General features: G+C 36.1%; 1 protein-coding gene across 5 annotated transcripts in view; it reads right to left on the reverse strand.

Moving 5' to 3' along the window:
* The window catches only part of CNTLN (centlein), a 275,109-nt gene that overhangs the window by 59,383 nt on the left and 195,991 nt on the right, over nt 1-19,735 (reverse strand). For 4 of the 5 annotated variants that reach the window (XM_059656594.1, XM_059656593.1, XM_059656590.1 and 1 more), the window contains 3 exons: nt 17,027-17,207; nt 12,287-12,380; nt 11,966-12,189 (listed from right to left, as the gene is read on the reverse strand). In XM_059656594.1, the coding sequence (XP_059512577.1) occupies nt 11,966-12,189; nt 12,287-12,380; nt 17,027-17,207 (499 nt within the window). The remainder of the gene's footprint in view (nt 1-11,965; nt 12,190-12,286; nt 12,381-17,026; nt 17,208-19,735) is intronic. The other variant, XM_059656592.1, reaches the window with a different exon arrangement.

A 19,735-nucleotide genomic window follows, 5' to 3' on the forward strand; every position in this document is an offset into this window, starting at 1 on the left:
TAGATCTTTAGGAAAAAAGTACTAGAGTTCTTTTTATTTTTATTAATGGAACTTGTTTCTCTGCTTTTCTCCTGTATCAGAGATTCTCAAAGAATACATACTGCCTAGATATGTATTTTGGAAATAAGTGGGGCACTTCTGAGTACCACAATGATTGACACTGAAATGGATGAGAGCCAGGAACACTAGACGTACTGCATGTGTAGCACAGAAACTGCCCTGTATCCTGCATGACTTCTAAATTTCCTGCCAATTATTCATGTAGATGAAAATATGTATATATAAATTAAGGGAAGACTAAAAATGAGAAAGATAAATCCCTTTCTTCTCTGGTGTCTAGGCTATAAGGCACCAGATAATTATGGCTCTGTTATCACATGGCCAGTATCCACAACCATGGAGAAAGCTAGTCTGAGAGGAAGATATGTGAGATAAAGAGAAACATCAAAGATATTAGAATGTCTGGTTCTGGTTATCACTACTCTTCCCAAGTCTATTCCTTTCAGTTCATCATTTGACTTTTGTAAGCTTTCTTTTTCTTATGTTAGTTTGAGTTCAGTTTCTATTACTTGCTATCAAGAGAGGTCTGCTAATAAAGCGTTCTGAGATAAGTCCAATAATCTTTTCTCAGTCATTTTCTTTTCGATTCCTCTATGGCATCTGAAACTGTTGACCAACTATTCTCTTTTTCTTTCTTTCTTTTTTAAATATATTTTATTGATTTTTTTTTACAGAGAGGAAGGAAGAGGGATAAGAGAGTTAGAAACATCGATGAGAGAGAAACATCGGTCAGCTGCCTCCTGCACAGCTCCCACTGGGGATGAGCCCACAATCAAGGTACATGCCCTTGACCGGAATCGAACCTGGGACCCTTCAGTCCACAGGCTGATGCTCTATCCACTGAGCCAAACCAGTTAGGGCTATTCTCTTTTTCTTGTTAAAAATGTTCCCTTCCTGTTCCTGTATTACAGCCTTTTCCTACCTTCTCCTTCTCTGACTCCTCTTCTACCCATATATCAGATACTCCCCACCCCAAACTTAACTTGCTGCAAAGATTTGCTCCACCTCCAGCATTCTTTCTCTGGAATAATTACATCAATAGGTTTCTTTCTTCATTTTTTGGGGGGGAGGGAAATATTTCAAATATGTAATAGATATATAAAGGAAAATATAATGAATGCCTATAAATCAACCACTCAGCAAAGACAATGAATTACCAAATACATTTGAAGGCCATGTATCTTTCTCATCTGACTCACCAGAAATAATCATTATCCTGAATACCTTTGATGTTTATACTTCCTTTACGTTTCTTTACTCAAAATACATATTTGCAAAAAGCATATAGCAATTTTAAGACATTCCTTTTTTTCACATCTCTAAATTTTATACTCAAATGTCCTACTGTTCATTTGATACCTTCACTTCCGTGACAAATTACCACTTGGTGACAATGATAAGTTTTCATTTATTTCAGCCCCTAGGTATTTACATTTTGGGGCAAGTTCTAATGTTCATTTATAAGGATATTTGCTATGTTTTATCCAACTTTCTTGGTATGCTTTCATATGAGTTTCCCCCACACAATATTTAGTATATTATATTTTCACAAATATACTGTATCATCTACTTTCCAGTTGCTTTCATTAGAATCCTGGTAGATTTAATTGCTCTAGGGTAGGGCATTGGGCATACTTTTTTTTTAAAGCAAGTGAGGTAGCATGCATTTAGGGTTGAGAACCACAACTCTACCAGATTACTGACTATTCTCAACAAACTGCATCTCAACTTTTGCCTTTTAAAGTTTTCCATCTTTTAATGGCTTTGTTCCACACATACAACTTTCAAAATCAACCAAATTTTAAGTGTAAGGCCAAATGATATTTTTACTAAATAATGACAGCAATAAATGACTGTATATTCCATCTACTACATGTACATATATCATAACACACATAGATGCATGCGCACCTCCACACACACTCACACACTCCAACCATGCTACATATATCACGATTTATTTATATTGTGATACTCATGTCCAACTCCCCTATTTATACCTTTTATAAGACAAGGACCATGTTTAATTTGTAGTTACACATCCCATTATTACAGTGCTTTACATATGTTAGATGCATTAAACTGAATTGTAGCAAACCACATATATCTATCAATGTGCAAACCAAACTCTACAATATATGCATATCTACACTAATAAAAGAGAAAAATGGTAATTGGCGTACGACAATACCCTTTTCATTGGCTAATCAGGGCTATATGCAAATTAACTGCCAACTATGATTGGCAGTTAACTGCCAACAAGATGGCGGTTAATTTGCATATGTAGGCACAATGCAGGGAGGCGAAAGGGAAAGCAGGAAGAAGCCCCCTGCCACTGACAGTGATCGGAAACCCAGGGGGGAGCTAAGAGCTGGGGGGCAGGGCAAAGGCGGCCCCAGGGCCGCCTTTGCCCTGCCCCCCAGCTATGATCAGAGAATCAGGTGCCTTTTCCGCCCTGGCCAGTGATAGCAGGAAGTAGGGGTGGAGCCAGCGATGGGAGCTGGGCACGGTCGAAGCTGGCAGTCCTGGGGGCTAGGGGTCCCTTGCCTGGGCCTAAAGCGGAGCCCACGATCGCGGGGCCGCTGCAGCTGCGGGTCCCCACTGCCCAAGCCGGACGCCTCAGCCAGAGGTGTTAGGCCTGGGCAGGGGCGGAGCCTGCAACCGCGGGGAGCTGGGGGTCCCCTGCCCAGGCCTGACACCTCTGCCAGAGGCCTCAGGCCTGGTCAAGGGGCCGATCCGGTGATTGGTGATCAGAGGGTGATGAGGGTCAACTCCTCTGGCCGAGGCATCAGGCCTGGGTGAGGGGCAGAGCCGGGGATTGGGGGGATATGATGGTCCCCATGCCCAGGCCTGAAGCCTGGGTCAGAGGCGTCAGGCTGGGGCGGGGGGTGGAGCAAGCGATCAGAGGGAGATGGGGGTCCCCTGCCCAGGCATGATTCCTGGGCCAGAGGCCTCAGGCCTGGGTGGGGGCCAGAGCCAGTGATCGGGGGGAGATTGGGGTCCCCTGTCCAGGCCTGACACCTCTGTCAGAGGCGTCAGGCCTGGGCAAGGGGCCGATCCTGCGATTGGAGGGTGATGGAGGTCAACGCCTGAGGGCTCCCAGTATGTGAGAGGGGGCAGGCTGGGCTGAGGGACACTCCCCCCACACACACACCCAGTGCACGAATTTCGTGCACCGGGCCCCTAGTTTAAATATAATAATCCCACAGTGAGAAAAATGTTATAATTTGTCATTTCTAGGCATGTTGCTTTTTTTGTTTGTTATTGATTTTTTACAGAGAGGAAGGGAGAGGGATAGAGAGCTAGAAACATCAATGAGAGAGAAACATCGATCAACTGCCTCCTGCACAACCCCACTGGGCATGTGCCCACAACCAAGGTACATGCCCTTGATCGGAATCAAACCTGGGACCCTTGAGTCCTCAGGCCGATGCTCTATCCACTGAGCCAAACCAGTTAGGGCTACTCATGTTGCTTTTTAATGAGACATACATACCTGAAAGTATATTGATGCAAAGAATGAAAACACTACTAAGAATATATTACATAGGAATATAGGAAAACGCTACTGTGCAATATATTATAACACTGTTCATTATAAACAGTTGTTCAGGTTACACTTTCTTAATATTCTCTGTGATAAGATTGCAAGTGCATCTGAAAACAGAATATAAGTATGATTGTATAGCACAGAGTATTTTAAATGATAATAGTTCCTTACAAAGTCTAATATAGGACACATATATTCTGTTAATAAATATCACTTTTTTCATCTAGAAGATGTAGGAATAAGACAGTCACGTCCAATGCCACCTGGATTCTCAGCACAGATCCTGGTTTTTGCACAGTTTACCTTGCGAACATGATCCAAGTGACATTTCACAAATTCCTGGATAAATGTTGCTACACTCTGCTAGGAGACAGGCTATGCCATGCACAGATCAATAATAGCACTGTGTTTCATCAGCCTCAAAATCAAAAGTGCTTCATCCGGCCAAAGGCATGGCCATGGAGAATCTGATATATATAAACTGAATACCCTACAAGAAATGTATACTATATAAGCTATTGGGGTAGAATAAAAGAAAAGTCTCAAAAGAGTTCTCTAGGCCATATTTTGTAAAGCATCCCTTCCCTAACTTTTGGAAATACTGTCATGCCTCCTTTTGTTACACAAAACAATGGGAATTATATAAAGAGGGAGAAATAGCCTTGGGGGATAAAATGAGCATCCTCTTCTTTTAGAAAACATATAGGGCCATTGTGCAAGTCAGGGTTCAGAAAATTAAATACCTATGTAACTAGAAAGGTAACGTAAGTTATATGGGTCTAGTACGATTTGCCACAAACAGGAGATGGTACACCCCATTCTCACTGAAACCCCCATACCACTACATTACTAACTTTCATATCAAAATCATACCTTCCAGCACTTTCATGACACTATTAATCTATTAGCTGGTTTGTCCACTTTTTAGTCAGCTCCTTCAATATCATCAATGCCTGCACTTCCTTAATGTGAATGGATATTCATTCTTGACCTATGTATATCTGGCTCTTCCACTTCTAACCTTCAGATTCACTCTCCAGTTCCTAATCACAAAAGCCTATAGTATACTTCATTTACACGTCAAATTACTACATCAGATTTACTAGATTACAACAGAATTCTTCCTTTATTTTATGCTAAACTTAAAAAAAGAAAAGGCTCTGGGAAATGTTGCATATAGGAAATGATACATGAACCAGGCTTTAAAAATATGCATTATAATATAAGTGACTTGGTAAAACTCCATCCTTTTATTAAGAATGTACTATGCTCTGCGAAAGATAATGTTGAGAGAAAGAGAAGACTCATTCTGCCACAGACTGGGAGAAAATATTTGCAAAAGACATACCTGATAAAGGATTATTATCCAAAATATACAAAGAACACTTAAAACTCAGCAGTAAGAAAACAAGCAATCCAATTTAAAAAATGGGTGAGAGCCCCAAGCAAATACCTTACCAAAGAAGATAAACAGATGACAAATAAGCATCAAAAATGATGTGCAATATCATGTCATCAGAGACATGTAAAGTAAAACAATATGATATCACTACACACCTATTAGAATGGCAAAAATCCAGAATACTGACCACACCAAATGCTGGTGAGAATGTAGAACAATAGGATTCTCACTCATAGCAGGTGAGAATTCAAAATGGTACAGACTTTAGAAGACAGTTGGTGGTTTCTTACAAAACTAAACAAATCTTACATTATGATCCAGCAATTACATTTTTTAGTATTTACCCCAAAGCACTGAAAACCTATGCGTACACAAAAACCTGCAGAGAGATGTTTATATTCTTAATTTCCAAAGCATGGAAACAATCAAGATCACCTTCACTAGGAGAATAAATAAACTCTGAACATCCAAACAACGGACTATTATTCAGCATTAAAAGAAATGAACTACTGTCCAGGTGGTGTGGCTCAGTAGTCAAGCGTCGATCCATGAACCGGGAGGTCACAGCTTGATCCCTGGTCAGGGCACACACCCAGGCTGGAGTATCGATCCCCAGTAAGGGGTATGTAGGAGGCAGCTGATCAATGATTCTCTCTCATCATTGATATTTCTATCCCTTCCTCTCTCTCAAATCAATAAATTTTTTTTTCAAGAAATGAACTCCTGAGCTATGAAAAGACATAAGCACTTAAGGAAGAACCTAAAGTGCTTACTAAGAGAAGAAAGCCAATCTGAAAAGCATCCATATTGTATGATTCCAACTATAGCAATATCTCATTTTATTGCACTTTGCTTTATTGTGCTTCTGAGATGTTGAATTTTTTACAAATTGAAGGAAGATCCTTCACCAGCAAGAAAATTATGATTTGCTTTATTGTATTATTTGTTTTATCATGGTGGTCTGGAACCCAACCCTAATATTTGTAAAGTATGCCTGTATATAACATTCTTTTTAAAAAAAAATAGATTTTATTGATTTTCTACAGAGTAGAAGGGAGAGGGATAGAGAGTTAGAAACATCGATGAGAGAGAAACATGGACCAGCTGCCTCCTGCACGCCCCCCCAGTGGGGATGTGCCCGCAACCAAGGTACATGCCCTTGACCGGAATCGAACCTGGGACCCTTGAGTCCGCATGCGGACGCTCTATCCACTGAGCCAAACAGGTTCGGCGTATATAACATTCTTGAAAAGGCAAAACTATGGAGACAGTTGCCAGGGATTGGAGAGGGGGATAAATAAGCATAGCACAGAGGATTTTTAGGGCAGTGAAATGGATACATGTCATTATACATTTGTCCAAACCCAAAGAATATACAGCACCTTAAGGCAAACTACGGACTTTGTGTGATGATGATGCATCAATGTAGATTTGTCAATTATAATACATGTACCTCTCTGGGAGGGATATTGATAATGGAGGAATGTATGCATGTTTAGTGGCAGGAGATACATGGGAAACCCTGGTAGCTTCCCCTTAATTTTGCTGTAAACCTAGAGCAGCTCCAACAAATTAAAGTCTTAATAAAAATATACAAATTCACTGTTTACAAGTTCTACCTTCTGAAAAACACTAGAACACAGTCCAGCCAAGGAAATCATTCCCTTTCTTCTGTTCTTTTAATAACATGTTCCTCATTTCCATCTGAGGCCTCTCCAGAATGCCCTTAATGTCCAAATCTCCAGTATGCAATTCAAAACTCTTCCAGAATCTACCCATTATCCAAAGTTACTTCCAAATTTTAGGTATGTTAAAATGCCACCCAACTCCCAGTACTAAAATCTGTATTAATCTATTCAGGTTGCTATAATCTATACTAATAAAAGGGTAATATGCTAATTAGACAGGACATCTTCCGGATGTCCTTCCAGACAAAGCCATGGTGGTAGGGCCCATGGCAGAGGCAGTTAGGGGCGATCAGGCCGGCAGGGGAGAGCAGTTAGGGGCGATCAGGCCAGCAGGCAGAGTGGTTAGGGGCAATCAGGCAGGCAGGCAGGGGGTTAGGGGCAATCAGGCAGGCAGGCAGGTGAGCAGTTAGGAGCCAGTGGTCTCGGATTGCAGGTGAGAGCGGTTAGGAGCCAGTGTTCCTGGATTGCTCACAGTTATTGGGCCTAAACTGGCAGTCAGACATCCTCCAAAGGGTCCCGGATTGGAGAGGGTGCAGGCTGGGCTGAGGGACCCCCGCCACCCCGTGCAGGAATTTCATGCACCAGGCCTCTAGTCCTATATAATAAAAAGCCCAGAGACCAAAACAGCAGAACGACCAGAACGACCACTCAACCAGTCACTATGAGGTGCACTGACCACCTCTTGGTCCCTTTCCCCGGCCATCAGGCTCCGATCTCCTGATGGCAAACTGGGAACCGGGGTAGGTAGTGACAGGGGTTGGGACTGGCGAGCGGGCAGAACGCTGACCTCTTGGTCCCTTCCCCTGGCTGGCAGGCTCTGATCACCTGATGGCGAATGGGGACCTGGGGTGGATGGCAGGGGATGCAGGCGGTGCCAGACCAAAGCTCCCACCCCGCTGGTCACCCCACACACAGAGGGTGACCCACAGCGGGGCTGGGGCTGGCGAGTGGGTGGAATGACCGACCTCTTGGTCCCTTACCCTGGCTATCAGGCTCCAATTGCCTGATGGCAAACTGGGAACCCGGGTGGGTGGTGGGGGTGGGGGCGGGGCAAGCTGCCTATAGCCAGGGAAGATGTCCCTGATTGCAGGCTAGGTCTAGGGCAGCCGTGGGCAAACTACGGCCCGCGGGCCAGATTCGGCCCGTTTGAAATGAATAAAACTAAAAAAAAAAAAAAAGACCGTACCCTTTTATGTAATGATGTTTACTTTGAATTTATATTAGTTCATACAAACACTCCATCCATGCTTTTGTTCCGGCCCTCCGGTCCAGTTTAAGAACCCATTGTGGCCCTCGAGTCAAAAAGTTTGCCCACCCCTGGTCTAGGGACTGCACCCATGCACGAATTTCATGTGCCGGGGTGCTTTAAAAAACACAATAATTTCTTACAATTCTGGAGACAGGAACTATGAGATCACAATGCCAGCATGGTCCAGTTCTGATGAGAGTTCACTTTCTGCCTTGCAGACAGTTACTTTCTCACTCTGTCCACCCACGGTGGAGAGAGAGAGGGAGCTCTGGTGTCTCTTCCCATCTTATGCAGTGGTTCTCAACCTTCCTAATGCTGCGACCCGTTAATACAGTTCCTCATGTTGTGGTGACCCCCCAACCACAAAATTATTTTCGTTTCTACTTCATAACTGTTATGTTGCTACTGTTATGAATCGTAATGTAAATATCTGATATGCAGGATGTATTTTCATTGTTCGCGACCCACAGGTTGAGAACCGCTGTAAGGGCACAAAGCCCATCATGAGGACCCCCTTTCTTATAACCTCACCTAAACCTAACCACCTCCCCGCAAATCCCTCTCCAAATGCTATAACACTGGGGACTAAGACTTCAATATATGATTGGGGTGGGGATAATTCAATCCATAACGATAATACATCTCTTGAAATCCATTTTGTTATTTAAATAAACACAGAGAATAACACAGCTCATATAAATGAATCATAAGGATTATTCTGTTTTTCTAAACACAGTATTTCAGGAGAGAGCTTTTTAGAGAAGAAGTATTACAGTATGTAAAATTTCACAAATATTTACGTTTGTTATCTATCAGTTGATATATGTATATAATTATTTGCTACTTAAAACATTCAAAAGAAACTCTAAAAGGTGCACTTATGGGCAAACTTCATTTTCCTTTTTAATATGGATTCTGGTAGTTTGCCTCTGTGAGTCAATGCTGTTTACATCTGTATGGTGACACAGATGTGACTATAAAGGAGTTTCCATGGTCATAATACACTTAAGTAGTATTATTGGAACAAAAAAGGTTGATATTTCATCTTGCTATTCTTAAGATTAGGACTCATTTTCCAAATGTTTCAGGTGAAATATGAGTAACTCTCTTAAGTCAAAGAACTGAGCATTCAAAGTGGAAAAGGTAGTCAATACTGTTAGCTTTAATATATTCCCTATTCATTTTTGCAATAGAGAATTGAATATGTAAGGAAAAGAACATACATTGTTTTAATTAGAAACTAACTTTAAGACAATTAACCTTAAACATATTTACTTTGTCAAGTTTAATAATAATTGAAATGTTTCATGTAATCGTATATTACTTACATACCTAAAAATGTTACATGGCTCTTACAATTCACCATAACATTTACCTAATAAACTTTTATCTCAGCAGTAGGCTTTATTAATTTGAATAATAATTTTTATTACATTATTGTTACTGATGAATTATCAGCAAAATTCATATAGTACTACTACTTGTCTTTTATTTTCCTACTTAAAACCAATATTTAAAAAATGTTTTACTGAGATATAAATTCACATTCCACACTATCCACTCATTTAACGTGTACAAGTCAATGTTTTTAGTATATTCACAAATATATTCAAATATGACCATAGTCAATTTCAGAACATTTTCATCACTTTAAAAAGAAACCTTACACTTTAGCAATAACTCCTATACTCCTCTATCCTTCCCAGTTCATAGCATTTAGTAATCTACTTTCTCTCTCTTTCTGTGTCTATTCTGGGTATTTCACATAAATAGAATCACATAATATATACTCTTCTGTGACTTGCTTCTTTCACTAGATTTAATGTTTTTAATGTTCATCCATATTGTAACATATATCAATACTTCATTATTCTCTTGTGTTTTCACAATATTCCCTTGTATGCATATATCAGAATTTATTTACCCATTCCATAACTAATGGGCATGTATCCTCCAGATTCTCAGGAACGTGTCAGAGCCATTCAAAACTCTTATGAATATCTCATTCCACAGCTTTTCCTTTTAAGCTATTTAGTTAATATATTGCTTGACCTAAACTAGAATCCATCCTCTCAGGCCAACTAGAGTTTAAACAATTGCCTGTAATAGTTTTTTATAACACCATGTCCCCCGCACTGCTCCCTCTTCTCCCCCAGGAAAAAGACGGTTCACACTGAAAGCAATCCCAGTCGTCTCTTTACAGCAGGCTATTGAGGAACCATCAGACAGGTCAAATGATGACAATTATTTGGGAACAGAGCTTTGAAAGTGCTCCAGCTCCATTAGGTTTCTTTTGGAAGTTGCCAGGTTGCTGCTGAGCTGGGAGAGTGGGGATGGAACTAAGGCAAATTAAAATGCCACAAAGTTTCCTGTTTGTAGTTGAGTTTTTGTTTGTTTGTTTATTTGTTTGTTTTTAATAAACTCTCCCCAGATTGTTGCAAGTTCTTGGATAATTTCTAGTTTCAGAGAGGAATGTAAGTATTCCTCAACGTTCAGAAAGTCTCAATAAAATGCTTTATCGTTTTCATGTAAAATACTTTTATTTGATCTTCAATCATTTTATAAGAAATCCATGTCTTAGAAACTTGTAACTTCGAGTCATCAATTAATTGCCTTAAATATTACATCAACACTTAGAAGACTAGATTCTATACCCAATGCTATGAAAATGTTGACTCTATTTTTGCCTGTTTTTATTGCTTTTATGGAGGAGTACATTTTCAAATTCCTACATTCTACAACATGGAAAACTTTGAAAATATAATGCTAAATGAATGAAGCCAGACACAAAAGTCACGTATTGCATGACTCCATGTATATGAAATATCTAGACGAGGTAAAACCACATAGACAGAATATAGATTAGTGGTTGCTCAGGGCTAGGAGAGATGGTGGAATGGAAGAATGATAGCTAATGGGTAGAGGGTCTATATTTGAAGTTATAAAAATGTTCAAAATTGATTTTGGTGATTGTCACACAAATTTTTCAATATTGTAATAACTGCTGAATTAACTGAGAGAATTGTATGGTATGTAAATTATGTCTCACTGAAGTTATTACAAGAAATAATGGGTGATTTCAATACTTCACTTTCAATAATAGATGATAGAAAATCAGCAAGGATATGGATTAATTGAATGTCATTATTAACCAACATATATATAAAGAACATAGATCAAGTTAGGATATACGGCTACTTTGAAATAAAGCCAAAACACCTGTTATTGGTATACAAGTATATATAATATTAAGTCCTTTATAGTTAAAACATTTCTGAGTATTGCTTGAATTAAAGCATTAGATGTTAGAAGTAGAGAATCTAAGTATAATTTAAACATTTTGTGATTGTGATTTAAAAATTATTTTCTAAAATGTGTGAAAGAATCCTTCTGTCTAACAACAAATTTCCAAAATTCATTCCTTATACAAACAAATGCCTTTAGGAATGGAGACTTAAGAAACAATCTTTTCTTTTTCATTTGCTCTAAGATTAAATATGATAACCAGCAATAATGTATAATATATCTAAAAATTGCTACAGAAAACTCAATTCACCTAAATAAAAGAATCACAAATATGTTATAAGAACATATTAATATATGTTTAAACTAGTATTTGAAAATAGGAACTGAGGCAATTGCCAGTTAACAATGTAATTTATAATGATAAATTCAAACTTTTATACATGGGCAAATGGGCAAGCTATATGCATTTATATAGCCTGCATTTAAAATCTAAGGTATAATGCAAAGAATATATAAAAATGATAGATGTCAAAAGGAATGCTAGTAAAATATTTGTCTTTTTTATTTGGAGTTGTCTTCCTGATAAAGGTTGTTCCTTAATATGAATTTATTCAAGAAATCAAGGTATTAAACTAATTATATTAGTTAGTAGTGCCTAGAAAATTTTTTTAACTCAAAGATATGTCTAACACAAATATGAACCAAACAAAACATGTAAAAGGAAATATATACTTTTATAATATAGTCTATTATAATTTATTTCCTTTTACCTTTATTGTCTGTCTGCTTGTCTGAAATCGTTGATCAGATACTTGCTGCTGATGAAGGAGCTTTTCATTGACTTCTTTATATTCTTTAATAGACAATTCTGCTGTTTTTTTGGCATTCTGAAGTACACTGTTTTGTTGCTGCAAGGATATAATTCTTTCTCGTAATAAAATAACATTGCTACTTGACTTCTTGGCAGATATATTTTTTAATTTTTCTCTGTTAACTGAGAAAATATAACTGTTATATAAATAATGTTGTTCATAATATTTTTAAATCACATTAAATCACAAAGACACTATTAATTACATATGCATTCTTACCTCTGGTAGGACCTGTTGTATGTGAACTCTTTTGAATATTACCATTCTTCTTTTGAAAAGTTGGCCTTTTGGCATTCTTGTAATGAAAATAATCCTAAATTTGAAGGTTTCATAGAAATTAGATTGTTACTCAAAAATATCAAGTGAGCTAACATGATAAATATTATTTCTTTTCTTGAAAATATATTTGTTTATGCAGTTAAAAACCTAGACAATAAAATTCTATAATTGATAACAGAACTCATAAATGAACATAATGCGTACACTAAAACTGCCCTAGAGGGCAGAAGATACAAATACAAAAGTCAACCACAAAGTAGTACTAGTAATTTAACTTAGGGACCATTTGTAAACCTAGGGGGAAATACAGAAAAAGCAACAAAAATAAAATATTTAATAACTTATTCTCTGGGAATCTAGGTTCCTTTTCTCAAATACTGTTTTCTGACTGATGAACTCCTTCTGGCAAATGAAGCTAAAATAATGTTGATGATCATAAAGCAAGTTTTCTTGAAGCTGCATGTTTTCCTCATGACATTTCAATACACTAAAGTTAAATAAAATAAAGCTATGTTGACTTTTGTTCCAAAATATCTCATCAGTTTAAAAAAGCTTCCCCAAAGCAAAATTTTAAATAGACTGTTTCAAATATTAAAAATCCTAATAATAAAATATGTGGTCTTGTTTAAGACTTTATTGGCTGGGGAAAGGAGCAATATTAATCTAGACCAGTGGTCGGCAAACTCATTAGTCAACAGAGCCAAATATCAACAGTACAACGATTGAAATTTCTTTTGAGAGCCAAATTTTTTAAACTTAAACTATATAGGTAGGTACACTGTTATTAACTTAATTAGGGTACTCCTAAGGCTTAGGAAGAGCCACACTCAAGGGACCAAAGAGCTGCATGTGGCTCGCGAGCCACAGTTTGCTGACCACGGATCTAGCTAGACTAATCTAAACTACTTCTTTAAAAAAAAATTATTTTTCAAAGATCCCAACTCAGGAACAAATAAATAATTACAGTAAAAATTAAAAGAAAAAGTAAATTTGGCCCCATGTTACTTTGACAATGAGCCCTATATTGATGAATACATAAATAATATTACATTATATACAAGGGATGGTTCTAAAGTAATTAAACTGATTTGTTAACACAAATACCAAAAACCCCTATCTAAGGGTTATTTTCCTTTGAAGTAATTATTTTCCTTTAAACTATATGTCATCTCTCAAAATATTTTTGAAATGTCTTATTTGAACTTGTCCTCATAAACAGTATATAAATGTACTTTTTAAAAGTTTCATTGCTTTACTAAGATTCAATTAATATTTAAGTGCTATTATTGAGCACTGTAAAAAGATCCAAAACATTATTACCAAATTTAAATATTAGTTACTAGACTTATTATCAAATTAACTAGAACTAAAATAAAAAAAGGACTTCAGAAAAAATTTCATACTTTGAAACAAACACAGTTAAAGTATCTTTGTAATATGGTAAATAATAAGAGAAATTCTAAGGCCAAAAATGAAGTAAAGCAGGAATCAAGAAACAACAAAATACAGAACAACTGATAATCTCTTGTGACCTTGAGATTCTATTTAAATAGCAACACAGACAGGGGGAAAAAAGCCTAGGTCCAAACTCAAACTGATAAATTTGAGGTAACAAAGCTAAGACATTGTGTAACAACAATTTGTACTTTTTAATGCTGAGCAGTATTCCAAGGAATGGATGTATCACAGTTTAACAATTCAGCTAATGAAGAAAGTTTTAGTTGTTGCCAGTTTTTGCTTTTTACAAATAAAACTGTTATGATCATTCATGTATAGGGTTTTTTTGTAAACATAAACTTTCATTTTTGTGGAATAAGTCTCAAGTGTGAGATGGCTGGTTTGTATGAAAGTATATGATTACTTTTTTGAAGAAACTGCCCACTATTTCTCAGAGTGCTGTACCACTTTATAGTCACACAGAAATGTATGAGAGATCCAGTTTCACTACATCCTTGCCAGTATTTGTAATATTCACTATTTTTTATTTTAGCTATTCTAGTAGATGTGTATCCTCACATGAAAACATGCTTTATTGATTTTGTTTTTAAAAAATCTTTATTGTTGAAAGTATTACAGATGTCGCCCATTTTTTCCCATGAACCTCTTCTATCCCGCACCCACTTAGCATAATATTATCCAGGTCCCTTCATGCTGTCTCAAAGGGTAAGAGATACATTCTTTTTTATTGCTGCATAGTATTCTATGGTGTAAATGTACCACAGCTTTTTTTATCACTCATGTACTGATGGGTACTTGTTTTATAGAGAGGGAAAGAGAGAGAGAGAGAGAGAGAGAGAGAGAGAGAGAGAGAGAGAGAGAGAGAGAGAGATATGAAAGGGAAACATTGAGACTGGTTTCCTCCAGTACCAGCCATGTCCTGAGAGCCAACCTGTAACCTAGGTATATGACCTGCCAGGAATCAAACCCACAACTTTTTGGTGTATGGGACAATGCTCCAACCAACTAAGCCACACAGGGTCTTAATCTGCATTCCCCTAATTGTTAATAATGTTGAATATATATATATATATATATATATATATATATACACACACACACACACATACACACACATATACATATATATATACATACACACATACAAGTACATATGCATACATATATATATGCTTGTCATCCATTTATCTTTTTTGGTGAAATGTCTGTTCTTATTATTTGCCCATTTTCTAAGTGGATTATTTTATTTTCTAATACTGATGACATTAGAATTAAGATGTTTTCTTCCTTGACTCATAGAGACCAAGCAGACAGGTCTGGTGGGAAGGGGAATTGTTGGGGGATTGGGGGAGGTATTGAGAAAAAAAAGAAAAAAAAGAGAGAGCGAACTCACAGACATGGACAACAGTGTGGTGATTGTGGGGGGTGGGGAAGGTGGAAGAGAGCATAGAGGGAATAAATGGTGATGAATTAAATAAATTAAATTAAATTTAGGAAAATGTTCTGTTTCTCAAAAACTACAGCAAGATATTTTCAATATGTATAACCAACCAAAGGCTCCAATATAACATATATAAGAACTTCTACAAATAAATAAGAAAAAAACCACACAACTCATTTTAAAAATGGGCAGAGAATTGAAGAGGCAATTTACTAAAAAAACCCTTATGGTCAATAATCATAAGAAAGTACTTAACATCTCATCAGTAATTACGAAAACATAAACCCACAATGATATACCTTAACGTACATATAAAAGTGCCTAAGATGAGAAATACCAACATACCAAGTGTTGATGAGGAGCAGTAAAATTTTTCAGAATCTGCTAGTAGATATAACAAATTGGTGCAATACTTGGAAAATACCATTATCAATTAAAATCTTAGAAAAACATAACCCATGGTGTAGTAATTTCACGCCTAGTATTTCATTACAGAAATGCCCACACTTATGCAATAGAATACATGTACAAGAATATTCATTGCAATATTATTTGCAAGAAACCCAAACTGAAGCAACCCAAAATTCAGCAGAATGGATAAAATGAAGTATAGTCAGACAATGAAGTATGATATACAACAATAAAAGTAAATGAACTCCACCCAATATTGAACAAAAGAAGCCAGACATAAAAGAAGATATACTATACAGAATCTATAAAATTCAAAAATAGTTAAAATTAACCATAATGTAATGATAAAATAAAGTAGTTGGGGATTAAATTAAATTTAAAATAATGGTTATCTTTGGGGTTATAGAGAAGTTCTAATATTTTCAAATCGCAATTGCTACAAATCGGTCAACATCTGTTTTCTGACTACAAACAATGTATATAAATTTATTCAGAATAGTTCATGCTATATTATTATTATATGAATTGACTCTGAGTTACTTTTATTTACAAACTCATTGTGCTATACATAAATGACTGCAACTAAACAAAATTCCCATCTGAATATGTGGCAAAATAGATTTTATAGAGATTTCTATAAAATTTATCTATTTACCAATCAATCAATGATCAGCAGACACAGCATATAATGCTTCATCTGAACTTTATTCTGGTGGTAACGAAAAGAAACTTTTGTTATCCTTGAACTTTTTCTTCCAACGTTCTTATGAGACCTCAAAAAATAAACACTTTTGGATCTAATTTTAAAAGAACCCTATAGGTTAATTAAAAGATGATATTTTTACAGAAAAATTATTTTTCCTGTTTTTCACTGATTTATGCTGAATACATAAACCTTTTGGTGACATGATGTATCCATAGTAAGAACTAATAAGTTGTTTGAAATACTAATTTTTTGGAACATTAATATTTTAAGATTTAAAACACTTTGGAAATTTAGGTAAATTCTAGAAATTCATATATTTAGTTAAACTAAATAACTTTATCATCACAAAGGCTAATAAAATACATAATTTTCTACATGTGGTATATACCTGAAAATAATACCACTTTTAATTTTAGGCTGAGATATAAATACCTTAAGATTTATATTTAGAAGGATAATACCTATTTCCAGTTTATCTAAACAAAAAATAGTAACAAATTGGAGTTGAAATTATTAAGAAGTGTGTATCTGCACTGCATATTTCCAAGACAAGTTCATTTTTAAGGATTCACATTAAATCAGTGGCAACAAAATTTGATTTAAGTAATGAAGCATAATATAAAATTAAAAACATAGCTTATAATTAAGAAAAATGTGTATATACCTTTTGGGTCTTGCCATCTGTATTTGAATATGTTTGTACTATTCTTTTTCCTTGCATGTGGCTGTCTTCTATTTGTTCACTTTCTTTCTGGTCTCTTCCATCTTCTATAGGACTTATTTTCTGGGATGTTTCTACAATAATTGTTCCTAAATTTTGAGAGGTCTGTTTTTCAGAACCACTGCTTTTGGGGAATAATAGAGGAACATAAAATCAAGAAGAGTTGTTAAATGTACCTCTTTTAAGTTCAAGATCAAATAATATAGCACAAACTGCATTTAACCTGGAAGTTTAATTTGAGGACTTACTGGTTTTCAGCGGTAAGAAAGAAAATTAGTCTAAATATATTTTAGAAAATTATAAAATCTCATCAAGAAATTCGATTATCTAGGATCAAATACAAACTAGCATAATTTCAATAGTATTTCTATTAAGTGTTTCTTAGGCAGCAGCAGTTTGACCACTTCTAGAATTGGTATACTCACTGCTTTGTGAGCCAGGGCAGAAAGTTTTAACATTCCTAACAATGTTTCCCCTTACTCTAGAATAAAATGTGAATCCCTGAGGCTTTCTCCCATTTATCCCAGTTTCATTTCTTAGGGACATTCATCATTCAATAAAATACTTGTTAAGCATCAACTATATGCCAGGTACTTTTCTGGGCATTAGTAAGTGAATAAAGTAGATAAATATCCTACTCTCATCCTAGTGGATGGGGGGCGGGGGGCAGGCAGGTAATAAATAAAAATAAGTAAAATATATAGTATGTTAATAGTGTGTGTTAAAGAGAAAACATAAAGCGAGGAAAAGAAGATTTAGAAGTGCTGAGGTTGAGCAGAAGATACAAGTAAATCCAATCCCTTTTCCACATGGATAATCTTGTAATTATTTAAACACACTTATATGATGCTTGAGACATCTCTAGCTTTTTCATATTTTTCCTACATGAATGCTTCTGAGATTCTTTCTCACCCTGGTCACTCTTGAATGTGTTCCAACTTATTTTGATGAAGCTTTATGTGCAGAATTAATTTCATAATCGAAGTGTACTATGAGAAGTACTTAGTAAACTCCTGGTAGGTGCAGACTAAAATTGTGTAAGCTTCTCTGGCATGTATATTGTACTGTAGACTCATACAGGATTTAACAAAGCCTCATAAAATATTTTTATGTACACTGTTGCCAACTCCCATATTTTCCCCAATGTATAGTTGAGCAAATAGCATTTTATAGCTAAGTACCCTGTAGTCTTGTGTATAATTGTATCTTCCTAGTCTATTGAAATATTGGAGATTTTGATTCACTTTTATAAAATATTTTTCAATGCTTTCAATATCATATTATCCACAAATTAGATTAATATATTTGCTAAACTTGTTTTTCTTATTTAAGGTATTAACAACTCCTGATTATCACCCATTACTGAATGGACATTGATAAAGGTAATTTGTATATTGGGGCCCACAAAATGCAGGATGCCCCAGTGGCAGGGCCCATGCCAGAAATCTAAACCTAAGTTAGCCACACTTATGGGCAATGCCTCCAAGGGAAAACAGAGTTTTCCATCCCAAAATATGCCTTTTGGAATATTGATTATTTTAAGCTGGTCATTTTCAAGAAAGAAAAAAAATCAGGAAAAAAGTTAGAACTTCCCTCTTTCTGCCTGAAAGAATGTACATAGAGAACCTCCTCCAGTAAGGAAGATATGATCATAGATAACTGTGGTTTAATATGAATTAGTGTGTGATACACAGGGAAGAACCTAGCAAGGCCTGTTTGATTAAAGCCCTCACTGTGTCCCATTGTTAAAGATGGCCCAGCAAACATTTATTTACCAAACATTTGCTTTTCAATCTCCATGTGAACTACCTTTATTCCCTTTGAAGTCCCAAACTACAACACCCATATTCATATGGAACCCTATTATGTACATATGTAACATATTTAGACATTTTCTCCTGTTAATCTGTCTCATGTCAATCTGATTACTAGTCCAGCTGGAAGAATTTAGAATGGTAAAAGGAAAATTAATTTTTCCACCCCACACTTCACTGTCAAGGAAATCTAACCTACCCCAATCACAACCCTTCAACTCAGCTTTAACTTACCTTGGAAAATAAGATGTGCTAGCCTTATTAGGAAATACTCAACCTCCTAGCGAATCATTCCCTGTTCCTTCCTTGCCTCTTCTAATGCTCTATAAAACTCTCTCTTGTCAAAATTCCCTCAGGAATAGTGCTCCACTGATTCTTAGGCTCAGTAACCCACTAATTCATGGGTGTTGTCCCCTGAATAAAGGACTTTAAACTCATTTCTAAATTGTATTATTTTTGTCGTTTGACAGCATACACTTATAATACTAAGCAGCTGTAGGAAATAAATACTAATAAGGTACTAATTATATAATACGTTTATATATAAAGGGTAAAGTTCTATTTTTCTAAGTATCTAAGTAAATTTCTTATATTCCAGATTATGAAAAGCTAAAATAAATAGAATGTTCTGAAGTCCTTAGGCTCCACTGTGGGATTTCTAATTGTTGAAGAATTCTTTGCAGCTGAATGATTCCTAAGGATTTTCTGTCAGGCAAGAAATGGAACACTAATCCTCACAGTATAAAATTGAGTTTCACTGCTCAATAACTTAAATGACAACACTATGTTTTAAGAGACAGTGTGTGATATATCTCTCCAAATGTGATCTCCTGCACAT

The sequence above is a fragment of the Myotis daubentonii genome, chromosome 11 (genome assembly GCF_963259705.1).
Source record: "Myotis daubentonii chromosome 11, mMyoDau2.1, whole genome shotgun sequence".
Classification (NCBI taxonomy): domain Eukaryota; kingdom Metazoa; phylum Chordata; class Mammalia; order Chiroptera; family Vespertilionidae; genus Myotis; species Myotis daubentonii.